The sequence below is a fragment of the Struthio camelus genome, chromosome 1 (genome assembly GCF_040807025.1).
Source record: "Struthio camelus isolate bStrCam1 chromosome 1, bStrCam1.hap1, whole genome shotgun sequence".
NCBI lineage: Eukaryota > Metazoa > Chordata > Aves > Struthioniformes > Struthionidae > Struthio > Struthio camelus.
The window spans coordinates 136,904,414-136,925,301 of NC_090942.1; the positions used below are offsets into that span (position 1 = coordinate 136,904,414).

The following is a 20,888-nucleotide window of genomic DNA, read 5'->3' on the forward strand; positions in this document are numbered from 1 at the left end:
GGATGTCCTTGCTCCATCAAACAGGGCAAAGCGGGTCAACGCAGCAGGAGCCGAAGGTGGTACCCACAAGGTGGGTAGGGCTGCTTCAGCTAACACATTTCTATTCACTCCTTTGGGATCCTGAACTGGCTTCCATCAGTTTCACGCCTCCTCTTCAGTAAGCACTGTTTTTGGGTGATTGATAGAAATGCTCTCACCATGCGACTGTGTCATCATATGGTCCTGGAATGGCTGCCAGGTGTCTAAAATTTCCATATTTGGAGTGGGTAGCTGCCCTTCACCCATGGGACACAAAATCCTGTTGAAAAGAAGTGCACCAGCAAGCTTTGGAGCTAGCCAACCTCCAGCTCATACTAAGTGGTGGAAAACCACTTTGGGATAAGGCAACCATCAGTGGAGCTCTTTATTCAGGTAAGTCATATATTAGCAATATATGTGCGTGTGAATCAGCAACATACCTGAATGACAAGGTGGGCAGGGCTCACCATAGGAATTCCCTAAGCGCAGTGAAACAGCAGACAGCATACAGGGAGAAGACAAAAATAATGCAGACCGCCCATTGTACAGCATGTACAACTATAATCCCTTGTGATTTACAGTTGATAATGCTACAGGTTTTATCGATCACTGGAGAGAATGTACGGACGCTGTAGCTGGCCACAGACCTGGGCCTCCCTCCGAAAGGCACCGCTCGGTTAAACTACAAAGCAAAAGACAGGGTGCATATATTAGATCCTGGTGAAAGAGTAAGTGAACCGTCTGGAGAGAACACATGGACCTTTTACCTTTTCAAAGCAGGAGAGGTAGCAAATGGTATTTTTAGGTATTATATTTAGGCCATAAGGACGATTAAGGGATTGGAGCACCCCTCATAGGAGGAGAGGCTGAAAGAACTGCGACTGCTCAGCCTGAAGAAGAGAAGGCTCAGGAGTGATCTGATCAATGTGCATAAACACTTGATGGGGGGGGGGCATGTAAAGAGGACAGGGCCGGATTTCTCAGTGGTGCCCAGTGACAGGATGAGAGGCAATGGGCACAAAATGAAGCACAGCAAACTGTCTGAACATAAGAGAACACTTTTTTACTGTGAGGGTGGTTGAACACTGGCCCAAGCTGCCCAGTTTGTGGAGTCTCCATCCCTGGAGATACTCAAAACCTGGCTGAACATGACCCTGAGCAACCTGCTCTAGGTGACCCTGATTGAGCAGGGGGCTGGTCTGGACAATCTCCAGAGATGCCTTCCAGCCTCAGCTGTTCTGTGATTGTGTGCGCTCACTTCAACAACAGGTAGCTCTGGAAAAGATCAGTAGACCACAGGGAACGAGTATCAAGTGTTGGTAAGCACGATAAAGAGTAGCTGTTAGCACAGTCAGGAGAATCCTGTTGAGCATAATTAAGGTGTAGGGAGAAGATAGTAAAGCTTTCCAGATTTAAACTGGATTCTTGGCTAAGAGACTGGTTATTCTGTAAAATGAAGTTAAGATTAAGGCTCATTAGAGTAGATGACTGGGTGAGTAGCTTTTAGAGAGATCTAGAGCTGGGGGAGGATAGCTATTTAATTGGGAGAGGGCTAGAACCTAAAATGAGGAAAATGAGGTAGTAAGGTTAGATCTCAGAAGTACTAGATAAATGGTGTCTATCTTGTCAGGAGGCTCTTTAAATATGATCTGATTTAGTAACTAAGATAACTGAAGGGTATGTGATCCTTACCATCCTAGGCCTAGGAAGCTGAAAGGGGAAGGGAGGAGACGTGTAGAGTACTTGTAAGGCTGCGGCTGCTTGGGGCCTGGTGTGTTTTATAGCAGTAACTTGTGAAGCTGACTACTTTGTTACTGCATTAACAGAACATTGAATTTTATTTTTGTCAACTTTGAGTCTTTTTAACTTGTGAACAGATAGCCCATTTAACATGTAACCCAGCAGAGCTCTCAACCTTGGAGATGGATGCTTGTTTGTACTGTAGTGTTCCCTTCTTGTCTCAAAATGCCACAATCTGAAATTCTGGTATGCTTCTAAATGTTGCACCATATATAGGTGATAACTTGTATTCTGTATTTGATAGTAGGTTTCCATGTAAGATACCAAACTCAGCAAAAGGTTTCTCAAACTCTGTGGTGTACCGGATAAGCTCCATTGCTCAGAATATAAATCTGAGCTATCCATATGGACAGAAAAACTAAAATGAGAACATATGTTGGAGACAGGTATGCTGTAATGAGACCATATTTTATTGAATTCCACATTTCCACTCAGGATATAGAAACCACAGGCAGAATGTTTCCTGCTAGTGCAGTAACCACAGATAAAACTCAAATCAGTAAATACCATAGAGTCTGATCCATTATGCTTTACTTTATTTCAGTGCTAGTGCAATTCCATATAAACTAACATACACACATAAACAAAAGCCAGAGTATTTTCAGTGGTGAGTCAGACACCATATCTCTAGTATATGTAGGATTTAGGAGCGTGCTTATTGTCATTATTCCATCTCCCGCCACAGTTGCAGGATCAGAACTTCAAAGCAGAGCCTGCCAGAGGAAATTGTAGGAAATGTTTGCATTCCAGCACAATTCCATCATCCAGGGGCCTGTAATGGTGAAAGCACCCTTCGGCAGACGTTGTTTGTAAGGTCAGGTTCAGTATTCATACACGACTGTCACTCATTTCAGGTTTTGCTTTTTAATTGTAGGTTATAACTCTCTTCAACCCTGTTCTGCATAGCTGATTCCATGCATACAGGGGCAGATTAGGCAACTCTTGAGTGCCTCTCACTCATGACAACTCATGCCAGCTGGGAACTTCTTTTAGCATATAGTCTCTCTCCCCAGCCATCATCAGTTTTCCAAACATCAGGGAAAACATGCTTGCAATATCCCAACGAGGCAAGTAAAGCACTGACTAAAGCACAGAGCAACCAATTCTACTTTCCGCTAAGGCTTCCTTATTCTATTTTGGCAGGATATATTTACGCTTCTCCAGTTAATGTCTCTTCACACTTTTGAAAACATCATTAAGAAAGACTTAAGTCTCCTTAGTTGAATCTACACTAAGTGACCAAATTACACAATTGTCCTTTGTGATCCTCTAAGAATTGAATCCAGGTGTCCCGAGAGTAAGAGGCTCTTCTGCTCCTACTGGCTATAAAAATAAATTGTATTGATTTTTTTAGTTTTTTACTTAACTCCTAAGTTTTCTTCTACATAATTTTGAATAATAACATTTGCATATTTTCCCATACAGTCAATTCAAATTATATACCTCAACACTATGGTTGTAACATTTGAAACTGAAGTTCAATTTGCACTTTCAGAAGGCATTTACTTTTTCATATTCTACGCGTTTTAATCCAGAAGAAACTACATTATAATTCATACCTAATACACTACTACACCATCTATGTAATGCGTGTGGGTTTTGCTCTCATAAATACTGTTTGGTTTACTCATTTTTCCCTTTTATTTATATTTAGAAAATACAAGTTCAAGCTCCTAAATACTATACTGTGACCCCTAAATGCATTTGATTTATTAGTCCTGTCAGAATACTTTCTAAAAGCGTGGTACTGTGACCAAGGGAAACAGGATTTCAAACCAGTTAAATAAACCGGAATTCTGCCTTCCACTTTAGTGGAAATACAACTTTGCTCCGGTTTCTTGGCATCCTTTTGGTACTGTAGTGATGCTACCAACTATTCCCGTTTTATGCTTATTAATTTGATTTTTGGGTGTGACTACAGCCATTTACTAACCCTGCAATGAATTCTGCCTTACATGCAAAGAGTTATTAGGTATTACTTCAAAGCTATACAAAGCCTTGGAAATGATTGACCATGAGCAAGCTTCCCTTATTCCTTTCGCTCACCTCTCAACCTGACTTGAGTAGGGGAAAGATAGATGAGTCCTATTAAGCTCATGTCTCCCCTTTCAATACAATGACAACTTATATTTGTCATAAGTGGTATCAAAAAAGGTGCAGTTTGTGGAGCCCATATAACGTTCATATAACGAGTTCATATAACGATACATTAACAAGATTTTACAGAGCACTGTCACTTCAGCTGCCACATGCTGTTCTTCTCCTAAAAAATGTGATCAAGTTGAAGTGCATGTAAAACATCTGTGTAGATGCAATATGATAGCGACCACTTCTGCCAAGGTGAATTCAACCCCTACAGACTCTGGTGACAGGCGGTTATTAATGGTGACTACATTCAACATGTGATAGCTGTGCTTAAAGGGGAAGAGGGTAGAAGGAAAGGTCTGCTGCCACAGGTGAAAGCACGAGTCTTGCTTTGGCCTGAGACAGAAGGAATGAAAACAGGAGTTGCTGTCTCGAGGCAAAATACCTTCAGTGTCTTACCCCTCTCTGGACGATCCAGCCCAGAACTTAGCAGGATCCGAAAGTCAGAAACCCCCGCATCTCCCAGACATCAACTGATGTGTTTCTCTTCCCCATGGGGACAATCTACAGATGTTTTTTTCTGCCCTGAATTCTGTTCCTCTGTAGTAGCTCTTATTAAAATCCTGATGAAGCTGTCTCCTTTGTAAGATTTAAATGTGTGGTATGATAATACTCAAATAAGCCCCCAAACAATTAAATGGCATACTTCAGCCCATCCTCCTCACATCAGTGCCTTCGAAAAGGTCAGGTTTCTGTTGTTTGCAGCCCTTTTACATATTAGCACATAAAATCTTTGCCTTTATTCTTCTGGATTCGTAGGAAGGACAACAGATGATGAACATTTTCAAAGGCCCTGACTGAAATGTGACACCATCTCTCCCTCTGAGAAGAGCTTCAAACTCTAAATAAATGATTTGGAACAGGTATCTATGGCAGGAAATGACCAGACAAGTAGGAAGGGAAGACAGGAGACGATAGCCTTTATTTAGAGGAAGGAAGTCTTACCATATAAAGAGGGATTGCTTGAATTATGTTAAACGCAAATTTAAGTAATTTTTTTCTCTATTACGGTTGCCACCCTTGAGCTGATCAGGTTCTTTTTCATAACGGCAAGTCTCAGATGTGGGTATTTGACCGTGTAGTTAGCGTGGGTACAAATGAATGAGCTGCAATAATGTAAATTGAATTATCCCTGTGAGGGAACAGAAGCTGACACCTCTAAAGGGATGGAAGCAAACTTTTCTTTCTTTACAGACTCTTACACGAACTCAAAAGATAAAGAAAAGCATTGATGTGTGTGTCAAACACACAACGTACAACTGCTGTGAACATAAGCTTTCCATTCAACATTCCAGCCGCCAGCTCGAGACTAAAGTGACCTGGTTCTGATCAGACTACAAAATTGCTATTAACCTAAGCGTAAAAGCTGTCAAGCACTACTGAATTATCTCTGTTTTCTATTGCCTTATTCTAAACTTCATATCAATAACAGGCCAGAATTTTACAAACCGCCCCCCTGTTGTCAAAGGGGGCAGCCCTGATTTCTTTTCAACTTTTAACTCAAGCTTGGATGGGCTTGGGTTTGTTTTCTGAGAGGTGGTGGTGGTTTGGGGGGTTTAGTTTTTACTTGGCGCTGTTCTGCAGTCTGACTCACCACGTGGCAGCACCAGCAATTTCACCCGTTCAAAAGAGAGGCTGCGGCAAGGGCCAGCACGAAGAGCAGCAAGCAAGGGGAGGGCACAGCTGCTGCTCCTGGCAGCGGTGGTGGCTCGGGGGGATCGTTCCGCGATGACCTTTTACGCCAGATATGGAGCTCGCTGCAGCACCGGCTGAAGTCCGATTCATTATGGAGCACGGCCTGTCCATTACTTGGCACCTCTTAGCCGGCAGGCAGTCACGCTTACAGAAATAAAGCGGGACGAAAACACGCTGCCGAGCAGAAACAGAAGTAGCCTGTTTGCCACATCAGTGTGCGCACCCACGTGCTTTCATGCATGCGCGCACACGCGTTTTTTTAGGTACTAGCACTCCTGCCCCATCATCCCCTTGCCCCCCACCCAAATAAAACGACATTAACCTTTATCGGGGGTGAAGCAAAGCACGTGACTTACGCCCATCAACACCTGGAAAGGCTTTAGGACAGAGTCGGTGGGCAGGGGGGCGAGGCCTGTGGAAAACGAAGCGGCCCTTCTCAGGTAGGGTTGGGAAAACTTGGCAGCGAGGCGCCCAACGCGGGCGTCCACCTTCGGCGGCGGCGGCGGCTCCGGCCCGTCGGGGCTGCGCGGCTGCAGCCAGGCCGCAGGCCTGGGGGGGATCTCAGCCTGTATTTCAGCCAGCTGTCCGCGCCCCAGCTAATAGCTGAGGAAACGGCGAGGAGAACAAGCCCTTTCCCCGGCTCCGCTGGCAGCTCTGCCCTCGCGGCCTGCACAAAGCACGGCTTGCCCGCTGCCAGGCAGCTCCCACCCACGCAGCCCACCCCGCCGCCGCGCACACGCCACCCGCTTCCGCAACGGCTCCCGGCGCCCCGCTTTCTCGGCCGCTGAAGCCTCCAGCTCCTCAACCCGCACCTCCGACCGCGGTCTTTACGTCGTCCCCGTCCCTCTCTTTCCCCCCGGTACTGCCTTCCCGACGCGCTGCGCCGCCCGACCCGCGGGCCTCCCCCCCCCGCGGCGCCACCCGCCACCGAGCCGGGCCGCGGCTCCGCCCCGCCTCCCAGCCAGGCCCCGCCCCCTCCCGCTACCTGCAGGCGGCGCCGATTGGCCCGGCCCCGGCCGCGGCCCCGCCCGCTGGGGGTGACGCGCGCGTAGCCTCGGCTGGGGCGGGCAGGTAATGGCTCGGGCGCCATGTTGTGCGAGCGGAAGCCGGGTGCGAGCGGCGGCCCGGGTGGGAGGGCGGAAGCGCGGCCCCGCCTGGCGGCGGGGAGGGGGGAGCGCGTGGGGGAGGGGCGGGCGGCGGCAGCTCGGCGGCCGTCCCCGCAGTCGCTGCTGCTGCCGCCGCCGCCGCCGTGAGAGCCGGCCGGGGCTGTCCTGGCAGCCGGGGCGTCCCGCGCCCGCCCGAGGGCTCGCTGCCTGCCTCGTCGCGCCTCGCCGCCGCCGCCGCCGCGGGGGGGTGGTGTGGGGAAGCGGGGCGCGGGGGCCGCGGGCGCCGGGCGGGGAAGATGCCCCTGGCGCAGCTGGCGGACCCTTGGCAGAAGATGGCTGTGGAGAGCGCGGCCGAGAGCAGCACGGAGGTACGGGCGGCGGCGGGGAGCGGCGGCCAGGGCGAGAGCCGAGCCCTGGGGCGGGGGGCCGCGGTGCCCCGGGGGTTAGCGGGGCGTGTGGCGGCGCCGGTGGCGTGTGAGGGCGGTCGGGGCAGGGGAAGTTGCGAAGGGGCCGCGGACGGGGCGGGGGGGGGAGGCGGAGACGGGAGCGCGGCTCCCGCCGCTCTTCGGGGGACGGAGAAAGTTTCCCGCGGCGGGTGCGAGGGGGCAGCGAGCCGCCGCCGGGGAGGACGGGAGGCGGGGGGGCGGTTGGGGCTCCCCCGGCGGCCGGGGCTGGGGGACGAGCGCGGCGGCGGCGGCCGCCTCGTGCGCGCCGCTCCCTCCGCCGGGCACTGACTCACGGCCGGCGCCGGCCGGGGCTGCCCCGCGCCGCGGGTCACGGCCGCCGCCGGCTCCCTCCCCTTCCGCCCGCCGCCCCGGGCAGGGCGACCAGCGGCTCCGGCGGCGGCGGCGGCTTTTGTTTCGGCGCCGTGCCCGTTCGTCGGGAGCGGGTTTCCCCCTGCCCCGGGGCGGCCCTGCCGCCTCCGCACGCACTTCCCGAGCGGCCGGAACCGGCCCCGGGATTGAGGGGGAGGGGAGGGGAGGGGAGGGGGGGCGGTCAGCCCGGTCTCGGTCCTGGCCCTGGCCTCGGCCGCGGGGCTTGGCCGGCGCCGGCGTCACTTTGCCGGCGCCCTCGCCTTGCCGCTGCTCCCCCTGCGGCGGGGAAGGGTTGTCCCCGCCCGGGTGCCGCTGTCCCCTTATCTAAGCAGGATGGGGTTGTGTCTCTGCAGTTTCGCAAGCGTTTGGGAAACCGCACGGGCGCTTCGCATTGGTGAAGCTCGGTGCTCGGCCGCGTTTTGTGGGAACATCCCTGAGATGCAGCCCAGTGCGGTTTCCTGCTTTTGGTAGTGGGGAGTTGGTGTTGCGCTCGTGTCACCGTCGGGCAGGACGCGTGTGAGCTCTTCCAGGCTGAGATAATGCCAGGAGCTGGAAATTAGCCTCGCTTGCACCCTGAGATCGGGGGCTACGGACGCCTCCAGTTATTTCCAGTTCTTCTTTACCGAGTACTTGCTGCTCTGTTGGTTTGGATCTACGTAAACACCACACGTACAGAGACAGTTGTGCTTGCTTCGTGGTTTCCTAGTCATCTGCAATGTACACCCTAGTTGACGGTCAGACTCCCATCAGAAAGGAAAGGAAGAGCTTCCTCTGATGGTGCAGCTTGTACCTGAATCTCCTCCAGCTGATACGCAGCCAGTCTGCTCCAAACCATGATTTTGAACAGTGTGGATTCAGGCCAGCCCACAAAAATTAGTTTCAAGGTTAGGGCTTATTCCTAATGAGTGAAGCAGAGAAAGATAGACCAAACTGAAAAGTTTCTGCAGTATCAACGTGTTTGTCCTCTTGATGTTTGTCTTCCTTCTGCTTAAAGTGACTGCATCTCTGGAAGTCAGAAGAACCTGGACTTCTGATCTAACAGACGCATCTAACTGTCTTAAATTCTTGCTGTTTACTGTAATTTCCCTCAGTGACTTTTGAAGTGGTGCTCTTAGATGAGTATTTTTTAGTGAAGAGTAATTGGAATAGTGTGATGCTCAGGGGAGAGAAGTGGCAAGGAAGGATTTTTCTGCAAGGCCGTTTACACTAATGATTTAGAGAATACATCTTAACTGTTAGTTCAGTCTTCCTTGCTCACTGCATGTATTCTATGCGTCTTGAATAACGCTAGGGTATATATACTAGAAAGGTAATAAAACCAGATAATTTGAAAAGTACCTATGTATGTGGTTAATTATGCTCTTTTTATTACTTCCTTGTTTTAGTGCACTTTAGTTCCATGATTTGTTTTTAAACTACTGTCATAGATTTCTTGAAACTGGTGTATTCTACCTCTTCCTAAAGTGAGGGAGGGAGGAAGGAGTAAAGCACTTGCATTGTCTTGAGTCTACAGCAGTGTGTCATAAGGCATCTAAAAAAATTCACTGGGAACACTAACAAAACATGAAACAGCAACTGAACTGACAGGTTTACAAGGTAAGGTCCTAGTCTAAAATAAATATCCAGTGCTTGAAAAGACCAGATTGCACCTGTAAAAGCTTTTCCTCAAAAGGAAAAGGTAGACTTAAAGAAGTTGCTTACCTGAAATGAGTTTTTAAGAAGAGAAGATGTTTTAATGAAAATTGATAAATTTAAGTCAAATAAACAAATGACCTAAGTACATAAACAACTCATGCGAATTGAAAATGTAGTCATCTGCAGCATAGCAGTATCCTAATTACAGACCCTATCCTGCAAGCACATCCTTGGGCAAAGATATTTTTTACATCCTCATTGTGCTTTCAGTCATAGTTTGATAATAATAATGTCTTCAGCAGTAATAACAGGGTAAAGAGTTTCCACTAACATGGCAGATTTGCTGATGCATTTTTTTGTAATGCTGTGTTATCCACATGGAATCATGGAATTAAGAGCTTTAAAACTTATCTCAAATCCTTTTTTGTAATCTTAACTCTGAGTTTTCATATTGGATTAATTTTCATTTTTTATTACCTGGATTAAATTTTTAGGACTATGCAGTCCTGTACTCAGTTTCCTATTGGCATCACTGAGGAGATGAATTATTGTGATACATGGGCGTATTCTATGGGAGGAGTAAATACCTTTAACTAGCATTACTCTGAAAGACTACATTATTAACGTTCAACAACTGTTGTAACTTAGTGCGAGTATAATCAACAGATCTGTAGAACGTGGTCTTTCTTAAGAAATAATGCAAGTAGTTTTTTAGATGTGACATGGATTTATAGTTTTCAGAGGTAAGCTGCAGGAGTTCTGTTTCTACAAGTACAACGGAAATATGTCGGTAATCTCCATTGCGTCTCTGACAGCTTTTTCAGTGAACAAAGTTATTGGACACATTATCTTAAAGTTTGCATATTGAAGTGTGTGGGTATATACAAATATTTTAAAAATCTCCTATTTTAAATCATGGCACCTTTAAAGCCTGTGGAATTGTGGAATCAATTTTATTGATGCAGGGTCTGTCTGATTCAAGACCTGCAACAAAGCATGGATCTGTTTTTCATGGTGAGAGTGTGCCCATTATTCCAAGACAACTGCTTTCAAGCAAATTAAACATTGGTGATTTGAATGCCTGAATAACTAGCCTGGTCCTTTGATTTGTATTCCCAGCAGTGCATATTAATGTTGACTGGAGGAGAATGAATAGTTATGACAGCCAAACTGTAGACACCAATATGTTGAAAGAGTTGGCTATTGTAAAGGGTTTTCATTTGTTAGGTGTTGTGGGAAGCATTTGTGCTATTTCTCTTTAGGAGTTTTAATTTAGGTGATCTAAATTGGCTGTGGAGGAAGTTCAGTTTTTTCTACTGCTCTTAATAGTGGATTCATGATTGCCTACTTAGGTGATTACATATATGGTATGAATTTCCCCTCTCAGAACTCCTTATTTTATATCCTGTATCGAGAATTATCTGAACCTTGCACAAGACAATGGTTGGTGCCAACGTTTAACAGACAGGAGAAGTAAGAAAAAGTCATGCTGATGCTTATAAGAAGCTGGTATATTGTAACTTTTCCGTTGTAATTCGATTCTAATTTCAGTATGACATGCTTTAAGTCAATGTATGCTTCTGGTATGGAATCTGAAATTTATTCGATTTCTTGCCACCTTAAGCTATAAAATTCCGGTTGCAATTACATCCTTGCAGTCTATGCTACACAATGTAATCAGTGTTCTTGTGTAGGAACAAAGGTTATATTTACAGTAATTTCTTGAATAGTCAGAACAGGGAAATGGTCAGAAAACCAAAGTAGAATCATCTAAATGGGGTGTTATATGTGGATTAGGAAGGCCATTCATTATGTCACCATTATACTGAGAATTTTTGTGCCTCTCCTTGCAGCACTCACCAATTGCTTCTGATACATATCTATTGTCATACGGTGCTGTATCCTGAGGTTTTATTTTTGCAGATACATTAAGTGAAATTTTGCTTACCTGGTAAAAATGGACTTTAGCGATTCAGTTCTTATCTATACTAAGAAGTGTACTCTGCATTCAAATAAATGGTGTGACAGAAGAGAGTTATGGATTTTGATGATTCCATCAGTAAAACAGATGTTATATCTATGTGAATACTGTTTTCAGAAACATACCATCTGCAAGAAAGATGTTTATCTTTGGGTTTTTTGGTTTTGTTTTTTCCCTCGGTACCAGCTTTTCAGATCCTTAATGGTACAAATTTACCTCTGATGTTTTTCAGTTAACGCATTCCTAATAAATATGACCTAGTATTAGTTTCTTGATATTGATGGGGGGTGTCACGCTGCTTGGTGAAGTACCTTTGGACAGTGTTCTGTTTCATAGTTCTTGGTTTCCTCGTGTAAGATGTTGAATTTAGCAGTTCTGAGCATGTAATTGTGTTGTTCATTATAGCTTATGTAATATTTCCCACAACTGGATGTTTAATAGAGATGTAAATAGATTGAAATGTTTGAAGGAAAGTTTGTCTTCTCTATGTTAATTGTGATGCATTATACTAACTGTAGCTGGTTTTCATTTAAAATGAACCATTTATCACTGCGAGTCTAAGGTGGCTATTTAATTATTTCTGCACAGCAGAATATTAGCTTTAATGGTTAACTGATCTTGGCAGTGGGCAAAGCTGTCTGCTTTAGGTGCTTGTTCAAGATATTTTTTTTTGTCTTTCAAATATAATTCATAGCCATATTCCAGCTGTAGAACTTTTTGCTCTTACTTGAAGAGTTCTTTAAAATTTGCAGGTTTTTTTTCCTGTCTTAATGACTGCTGAGAGGCTGGATAATTTAATTGGCAAAACTGGAAAAGCGAGAATCTCTTCAAGGAATTTTTAAGGTCAGATGAACTAACGCTGTAGACTGTTGCAAGTATTGTACTATTGCCCTTGCATACCTAATATTGTATTCTCTCTTGCCTCTGTATTGTCTGAGATAGAATTTAAATGCTTCACCCATTGGAAATGGGGGGGAGGGGGAACTCCTGTTTAGCAGATGGGGAAAATGAGACTCAGCAGCTTGGTGACTCCATCTAGCATAATTCATAGGGTCTGTTCTAGAGCTAGGAGATCAGCTCTGATTTCCAGGGACCTACTCCAGTGGCTCAACCACAAAGTTACTGCTAGCTCATTCTTATCAGTAACAGTTACCATATGTCCTTTTTGATGCAAGGAACCCCCTGTGGTACGTTTAAAGCTCCACTTACTCTTTTTGGAGGAAATGGGCCTCTCTTTTTTGGAATTTGAGTGAAGCAAACTGTGGCATGTGTCTTCTAACATACATTATTATTGGCTAAGTCTATTTTCTAACATAACTTTTAAGAATGAAATCCTGTTAACATTTAACTTCACACATTAATTTATTAGGCCGGTTCATGTTTAAGCGTACACAGGAGATGTAAAGAAAACTGTTTTGTCATGATTTTAAATGTCCGTCAAAACATAGCTTTGAAAAGTAAATCTTCTTACTGCTTTGTTTCTTAAAGCCAGACTACTTTGTCCTGGAGGCTCAAAAGTTAGTGGTTTCTTGATGTAATTGGAACATGATGAATATTATTTGGGTTGTTTGTTACATAACGTGGGTGCCAAAGTAAGTTACTATTAGAACTTAGACCAACAGATTAAGGGTTTTTTTTTGTTTTAATTTTGTTTTTTTTTCCTCCTCCACTTAGTAAGGAGTCTTCCACCTCTTGTTTTCCAGCAATCAACAATCGTTGTATAGTCAGCTTTGGAAACATTGAAGTTTAGGAAATAGTAAAGTTACTGTACAGCTTAGTATCGTCTTAGCAGAATTCATTAAAACAGATAAATGAAAAATTGCATGTAAATGGACAATGCTTTAGTGGACCTCAATGTTAAACTACAATCCTTGTCATTTATAATAAAAAGAGATTGCAAGAGACCACGTCACGTCTGAAAACACTTGTCCGCTTTGTAAGGAATGCGGTTTGCAGCCTTGCTGCACACTGACTCACGGTGTGAGGGCCTGGTGCGCTCCTGCAGGGTGCCCAAGGCCCTGTACAGGGAGCCAGGCAGGCAGTCACTGCATTTCGGTGCACCCTGGGATTGCAGAAGGCATCGAGCATACCTGCCTTCCCGTGAAAACGCAGTCTTACTAACAGAGTTTGTTTGTTATCAGGTGCTAGAGTGACTCTTAGGATAATGTGTGCAAGCACAAGAGGGAGTTTCCTTTATTTTCAGATGTGTTTCAGGGGTCTGGATATATTGAAGTGGTTTCTGCATGTATATTTGTTCTTCCTTCTTGGAGCAGAGGGACAGAGAATAGGAGGTGCATTTTTTACTAAGGCTGCTGGAGAATTGTGTTGAGTGTAATAATTTGCCAGCTGTATAGGTAGGGAACTAAATGAAAGTTTTCTTTACCTTTTTTCTTTCAAGAGCAAGTGAACGTATGTTGTTGAGCTTGTTTTAAGCTACAGAAAGTGGTTGGCCTGGACAAAGATTTTATGATACTATATATCCAGCATCTTGGATATTACCATGGTACTTGTCTGACTTCAAGCTGTGTTAATTCAGAGAATTAAATTGACTGAAAGAGGCAAACTTTTTTTTTTTAAGTTTTGTTTTCTGGCCTGGCTTGCCGCAGGGTTGGACAAACGCCAGTGCCAAGGTAAGCGCAGTGGTGGAGGGTTCTGTTTTTGAGCAGCATCTAGGCTGTATTGTTAAACTAGACTTAGTCATTTACACTGCCACTACCTTCTTATGTAAAAGTAGATAGGTCTTGGGAAATGCCATAGTTAAAGTTGTCCAAATATTCCCTAACTTAAGGGAGCTTGGCTTTATGCCTAAATGATCTGTGTGTCAATGGCTTGTATCTCAGGTTGATTGTTTACAAAAAGCAGAAGTTTCAATGTCCAGCTATTTCTTAATGCATAGCAAAGTCATCTGTCCCCTTAGTTAAAATTTAGAATAAATTATGTGGTATTAATGGATGTGAAGTAACCATGTTTTATATAAAGAAATGCTTGCAGTCATTTTCTGTTTCATAAAAAAACTCTAATTTTTAGTAAAAACCAAAAACTTTGACTCTTTTATACTATTTCTAACATAGCTTATGCAAAATCTATTGAATATACACTACTAAGAGATAACAGTAGAGAAATCTAAGGTGATGTTAGCTCACTTCTGCTACTTACGTGTAATGATAAGCTTATAATCAGGTCGGGATTTAGGTAAGTGCTTTGGATGTGTGTGCCTTCATACCTCAGGAGTTAGGGCATAAGTCATTAATTCAGATCCTATTACAACTTTATATTTTAGTTTAGCACTGAAATAGATTGTGAAAACTCCACTATTGGAGATCTAAGAAGGGGTGGGACATGATGTCTTGTCGGTGACATTTTAGGAATAGCTGATCACGCTTTGGTACACTGAGATATACTGGATGACCTCTCAAGGTCCCTTCAGTCTATTTTCAACTGTTTTTCTATGGATACATGTTTTTATTTTTGTTTTTTTTTCTCCTGAGTAGTTCACTGCTGCCTAGAATAGCAAGTTTGACTGTGTACAGTAGGAATGGCTTTTACCGAATATAGTTCCACGCAGTACCTTGTGTTACTAAGAGCAAATTTTCTATGAATGTTTCGGTGGGAATACTGTATTTTGTGCTTCTCTGAAACAAGCTAGAAGCATTATTACAGCTTTATTCAGTTCAAGCATTGCATGGCTCTTGAGCTTTATCTGTTAGCTGAGAGTCCCTTGAAAACACCAGAAAGTGCTCAAATCTTCATAGAATCAGTGTTTTATTGACTAAACAATAAATAATGCTGAAAGTTCTTGTATATTTTCAAATAACTATTTTCGGACTCTGAAGCTTGGTGTGTTTTTTTTGGGGGGGGGTTTGTTTTTTTTGAGTTTTGCATGTTATAACTGTGTATTAGAAGTCACTGGATGAGTCTGGAAGTTCTGGCAGCTCAAATGAGGAATTAACTAGGAGAAACCTTAGACTTATCCAGATAATTTATTTCAATTGTACTCCCAAAGCATAGTTAAATCACTGACTATGTTAGACTTACCCATTGGCATATTATAATTTTTAGGTACTGGTGTTTAAATAGGATTCAGACCTCTTATCTTGTCTGCTTATCTGTGCACTCAAAACATGATCCTGCATTGATATACAGTTCATTCTTGATTTGTCCTATTATAAAAACTGAAAACACTTTCTTTTTATTGTATCTTCATTTTCAGTTCTAAATGGCACCAGTGACATGGAATACTCAATAGTCCTATAATATGCTGAATTCCGCTAACAGCGTAAAAACTTGTTACTAATTTATAGGCTCAAGACCAATTTTAATCACCAGAAAATGTTAAAGTTTCTTAGTGGAAGAATTATAGCAAGAGCTATAACCGCTATCACTTTCATAAGGAGATGTAAAATAACTGATAAACATAGTCAGGTGAAGAAGTTAAAATATTTGGCACAGAGGCTACTTAAACATACCAAAATAGTCTAGCAATAGTCTAAACACAAAACAGAGATGTTTCGGAGGAGGAAGGAAAAAGATATGTGTTGGTGTCATGAAGTTTTGGGGCCAAATTGATATCCTCCAGAAAAATAAGTTTTGGCCATAAAAGCTGGAGAAATGAACGTAAAGTTCAGCAAGATCAGGCAAAATTAGCAGAACTTTGATTTGTAAAGAGAATATAGATACCAAACTCCGTCTAAAAGCTTCAAGTGTATGCTGTCTGTAACAGTACTTGTGAAATAAAAGGGAAAAATAGGGGGAAAAAGTATTACAGAAAACCCAAATGTGTTCTCCATTTAATATTTCAATGAATACAGTGTAAATACCTGCAGAAGAATATGTAGTAGGAATGGTGGATACCTAATTTTATTATTATTAGAATAAGATATTCTGCCACAAATTGATAACTTCAAATTGCTGTAACAGATGCTATATGAGATATTTTGTGTACAAGACTACACACGTAAGTAGGCCCAGTGCCAATCAGAAGGATAGGTGAGGACAGTGCTAGGTGGATTCTGCAAGTGCCCAAAATAGTACAGTTTTGCCCAAAATAGTACAATTTTGCCAAACTTCCACGATAAATTGGATGTGTTGCAGCAAATGTTGGAACCATAGTTACAAAAAAAAGATGACTTTAGGGACTGTAGATCAATACATAAGTTCAAGTGTGTACGAATGCAGAATATTTCTCTTCTTCACAAAAAGTGGTGAACTGATTGTGGGTGGGATAGGGGCTATATTTCTGGATGTACTCTGTGTTATAAAGGGTTTAATTTGATATATATTCTCCAGGAACAGAACTTTGTAAAATCAGTTCACAAACCTGTTTTACCGCTTGCTACTTTTTGTCCCTCCTAATGCAGTTATTTACGGGAGCGCATTATTAGTCAAGAAGTAAGATGATCTGAATTTAAAAAAAAAACAAAACCCCAAGCACACACAACAACCGTCTTAAACTGCATTTTCATTTTGCTAGGGAAAGAGTTCAGTGGGATTGAACCTATAGTTTTTGAGTGCTAGAAGTATTGAAGCCTGCTTTCCTGTTTTGTAGTGGATTGACTGTTGTGTCAGAGGTTATATAAGCTTGTATGGGGGACATGCATAAACCAGCTGTCTGGTGTGGATTCTGTGATGTTTGTCTGCATTATGCTCAAACAGGGAACCTGCAGGATCTCTTTCATTTTCCTTTCCGCATGCTTCCAGGAAAACTGCTGGAACTTAACTGTGTTTGAGTATTCATTTCTATTAGTTTAGTGAAATGTGGCAACAGGGCCCAAAAGTCTTTGGGGGTGCAATTTCTGGACAGCATAACTTGTCTGTTACTACTTTCATTGGAAATCAGGATAGGAAATAGTATTCAAGTAGGTTGGAGGAAGGTTTTGTAGGTTACTTCTTATAAGGGTTGTTCACCCTTATTTTGTAGGATGAATTGCTGGTGTGCTTAGGGGATAAGCAGAAACTTTTTTGCTTGGGCCACATTTTGTAGTATTTTTCTTAACAGTTGTTTTGCTGCCATCTCAAATATTTGGTGCTCACTGCTTTTGGAGATGGAATACTGGAAATAAACAGACGGAATCAAAGACCGAGTTACTTAGCATCCCACTACAGGAGTGTAGTTGAGGAATATTAGAGTTCTAGAGTCTCTGTCTTTTGATTTAGGCCAATCTGTACATGTAAAAGATAGATGCAGCCTTGTCTTATTCTGCATTCATCATTTTTAGTCCCAATCTATTGTGTCACTGAGATAAGTCTGTGGCTCTAGTTACTTAATAGAGCAAGGCTATACCCAACAAAAGGGAACTTATTTTTGCTTTCCTCTTAAGGATGTTACTGACTTCCTTTCTGCACAGTGGTTTAAAGTGACCTCTTCTGGTGTGAGCCTTTTGGCCTTACATTTAAACTCATAAGATGTGTGATACGCCTTGCAGAATTTCTTAACACACAACTGCTTTCCATTTAATACTATCATACACCAGCAGACCATAAATCATACGTACATGTTCTTCTTTACCTTAACGTGGCTCAAGACAGTTCTGAGCAAAACAGGTTTTACCATCCAGTGATTTCTTTAGTATAATCATTGCTTGGGTAGACCTATTTAAACAGATCTCGCTAATCCAGTGATCTGGCTCAGATATGACCACACAGCATACATGCTGATTTCTTGAGTTTGTTCCTAGTCCCAATACGTGTGTTTGGAATTCACTTCTTGAATTCAGTGGGAAAAAGTAGCAAAGTAATGCAAGATTAAAGAGGAAAACCAGACTGTACAAAACACTTCATTTGTGATGCAAAAGTTTGCTGTATCTTTTTGGTAGACTAATAAAACGTTGAAAGTGTCAGTAAGGTTAAGGTTTAGAGCCTTTTCAAAAATAGAGGCTCATCTCAGTATCTTATCTTTGAAAAAAGGCTTTTCCTCAAGCTTCTGACAGTGTCTTCCACTTTCAGATATGTTTCAGTTGCCTTGAAATAGTAAATGTGAGAACCTCAAGCTTGCTCTTTAGTAAATTCTTGCTTCATCTTCAGTTAATGTACCTTTATTATCCAGTGGAATGATAGTTGTAGCAAGAATCACTATTTCTGACAATTTGCATTTGGGGTCAGTTTAGAGTATATGGCTTTGGTACGCAAGTTGCCCTGTTGTAGGCCTCACAGTTTAGCCATCATGAGATGTTAGGACATTGTACACTCCTCCTTTCAGGCTAAAGTCAATTGTCTTTACTCATTCTGATGTTTCTTCTCATTTTTTCCTATTGACAAGTTACTTTGGAAGCTGACATGGACAGAGTATAGAGATGTGTAGCTAAAATATAAATGTTAATTTAAACATATGCCATAGGTTTGAGAAGAGGGTAAGTATGTTACTTAATGCTTCTGTGTAAACAAGCTTATGAAAAACACTCATTTCTGTAACTTAGCTAAGCTGTTTTTTTATGATCTTCTATCTGATTACTTTAACTTTATGTATCTTAAGAATAGTGCAATAGTCACTGCCTCTGCTTTATAAGTTAAAAAGGTTAAAGTGAGGGAAGTTTAGGCTTTTTAGAATATGGTCTTGTCAAATAACCTTAGTTGTACAATTAGGAGAAGGTATAATGCTGAGTGCGCTCAACTGATGTAGCATATAAAAATAATATTGATCTGTGTAATAACCTGTAATATGTAGGGCTGGTTTCTTAGTAGTCTTTCCTCACAGAAATGTGATTGCTAACCAGAAGTCTCTAGTATGTTCCTCCAGGCAGTTCAGATGAGAGAAATGTCAGTTTTATCCTATGCCAGAATACTGTACTGGAGACAGCATCAGCAGCTTTCTTTATTATTTATTTATTTTGCCTGTGCCATATTTGGGCAGTCCATAATTCTTGTAACCTAGCTTTATCCAGCTTCGTCTTCTAGCCAAAGAGACAGAATGGAAAAATTTTTGGGGTAGACAGCTGATAATCATCAGAGATTGAGCACTTAGATAATCTGTTTGGCATATTTGAAAACTGGAATTTATAAGTACTTAGGATATGATCTGTCATTTCATAGAAAAGATTATCCTCCAGCCACTTACAAACTGGAAGACTATATTAATCAGAAATCATTACAGAAAAGTTATGCTATGAATGTTCCCAATAAGAAGTTTGTTGAAAAACTGAACTGTGGGAAGGCCATTGTGGAATAATGCTAAAATCAGCACCATTTATCAGTCTCTGAACCCTGCTTAGCAGCTTTTTTTTTTTTTAAACTTTTAAACATATGCATATATGGGTACATATTTTCTATGTAACTATATTTCAAGTGAATTAAGTTCTACAAAAATAGGTTAATTAGCCCTAATGTTCTCTACAGAAGCAATACACAAATGAATGGTAACTGCAATTGAATGGAGCAGTAAATTAAGAATTAAACCCCTAGTTGATATCCCTCGCCATACTTCAGGAAATGAACTGTAACACCAAATACTTTTCTTTGCAACTTATTAGAACTCATTTGTTGTGTAAGTACATCACTGAGTCTTTCTGGGAAAAGTACCTTCTAGAGATTCTCCAATACAACTGACAAGCAAAAGAGAGCATTTGTTGACCAAGAAGGGATTGAGGTTTGTGTGTTTTTGTGTGTGTTTGTTTTTTAACCAGTATGGCTAAACTTTAAATTTGGAAGCCTATTTCTTTATGGCCATTTGGAATGGTTCTTAGAAAAGTATTGAAAATAATGAATGAATGATTTTTCAGAGGATAGCCAGTAACCCTAAGCGTCGTATTTGTAGGTGTTATAGGGATGTGCCATAGCTATGTATGTTTTTGAAGTAGTCATTGCAGAGAAAGGACTGAGTATTTTTACATAAGGTCTCGATAACCTGTTTATCTGTTTTGTTGTGGCTTTTTACTGTCACACTTCATCAGGTTAACGTCTTTTGTAGAGATTGTAGCAGTGGGAAACAATGTCTAGCTGTGCTATAGTGGGGCTTCAAAAGCCCCAGTGTGTGCTGTGTATTTCTTGCTGTGATTTGGTCCAGTTTGATAATGCATGAGAATCAGAGTGAGAGGCATTGTAGCATCACCAATGTATGTGCTTTCTGTGTTCATTTTTTTTTTTTGAGTGTGGAAAAAGAGTCCTTGATCCTGTAGAGAAACATGCTGTAAAAGCATATCTGCAATACATTCATTTCTTTAGTTGGATTCAGTGTTTCTATTAACTTGCTGTGTGTCTGATATTTTTTTACAGAATGGACAGCAAATTGTGGATGAACCAATGGGAGAAGACGATATCAACCCACAAACTGTGAGTATATGGTAGGCATAATAAAATGAATAGTACTGTACTGTGGTACAGTAATGTCACTTAACTTACAGGCAGGTTGTCACTAATCTTTTGAAGTTTTGGTTTGGTAGACACAAAGTGTAATGTAGGGTCCTGATAGTTCTAAGAGGGGTTCTTTGTTGCCGACTCTCTGGCCTGCTTTGGTATCTTGTGTTTTGTTCTGATGAACTTACATGCTTTTCGTAGTAAGCTTTTAGTATACTCATAGTATGCTCATAGTATTTCATGCTTTTAGTATGATGCAGGCTTTTCTGTTGAAAGTACAAAGCTGAATATGGGTAGAAAATATAATTGGGATGGGGGAGTGAGAAGATTGGATAGTGAGATGTCACTATCCTGAGGAGGGAGGAGGTTGAATTCCTCTTTTCTTATCCTAGCAAACCTTAAACAGGT

General features: G+C 42.5%; 1 protein-coding gene across 2 annotated transcripts in view; it reads left to right on the top strand.

Annotated features, from left to right (window-relative positions):
* Nucleotides 1–6,977: 6,977 nt before the first annotated feature.
* Nucleotides 6,978–20,888, top strand: part of RPS6KA3 (ribosomal protein S6 kinase A3) — a 78,098-nt gene continuing 64,187 nt past the window's right edge. For both annotated transcript variants that reach the window (XM_068918160.1, XM_068918170.1), the window contains exons 1-2: nt 6,978–7,132; nt 20,400–20,456. In XM_068918160.1, coding sequence (XP_068774261.1) covers nt 7,061–7,132; nt 20,400–20,456 — 129 coding nt within the window. In that variant the 5' untranslated portion in view covers nt 6,978–7,060. The remainder of the gene's footprint in view (nt 7,133–20,399; nt 20,457–20,888) is intronic.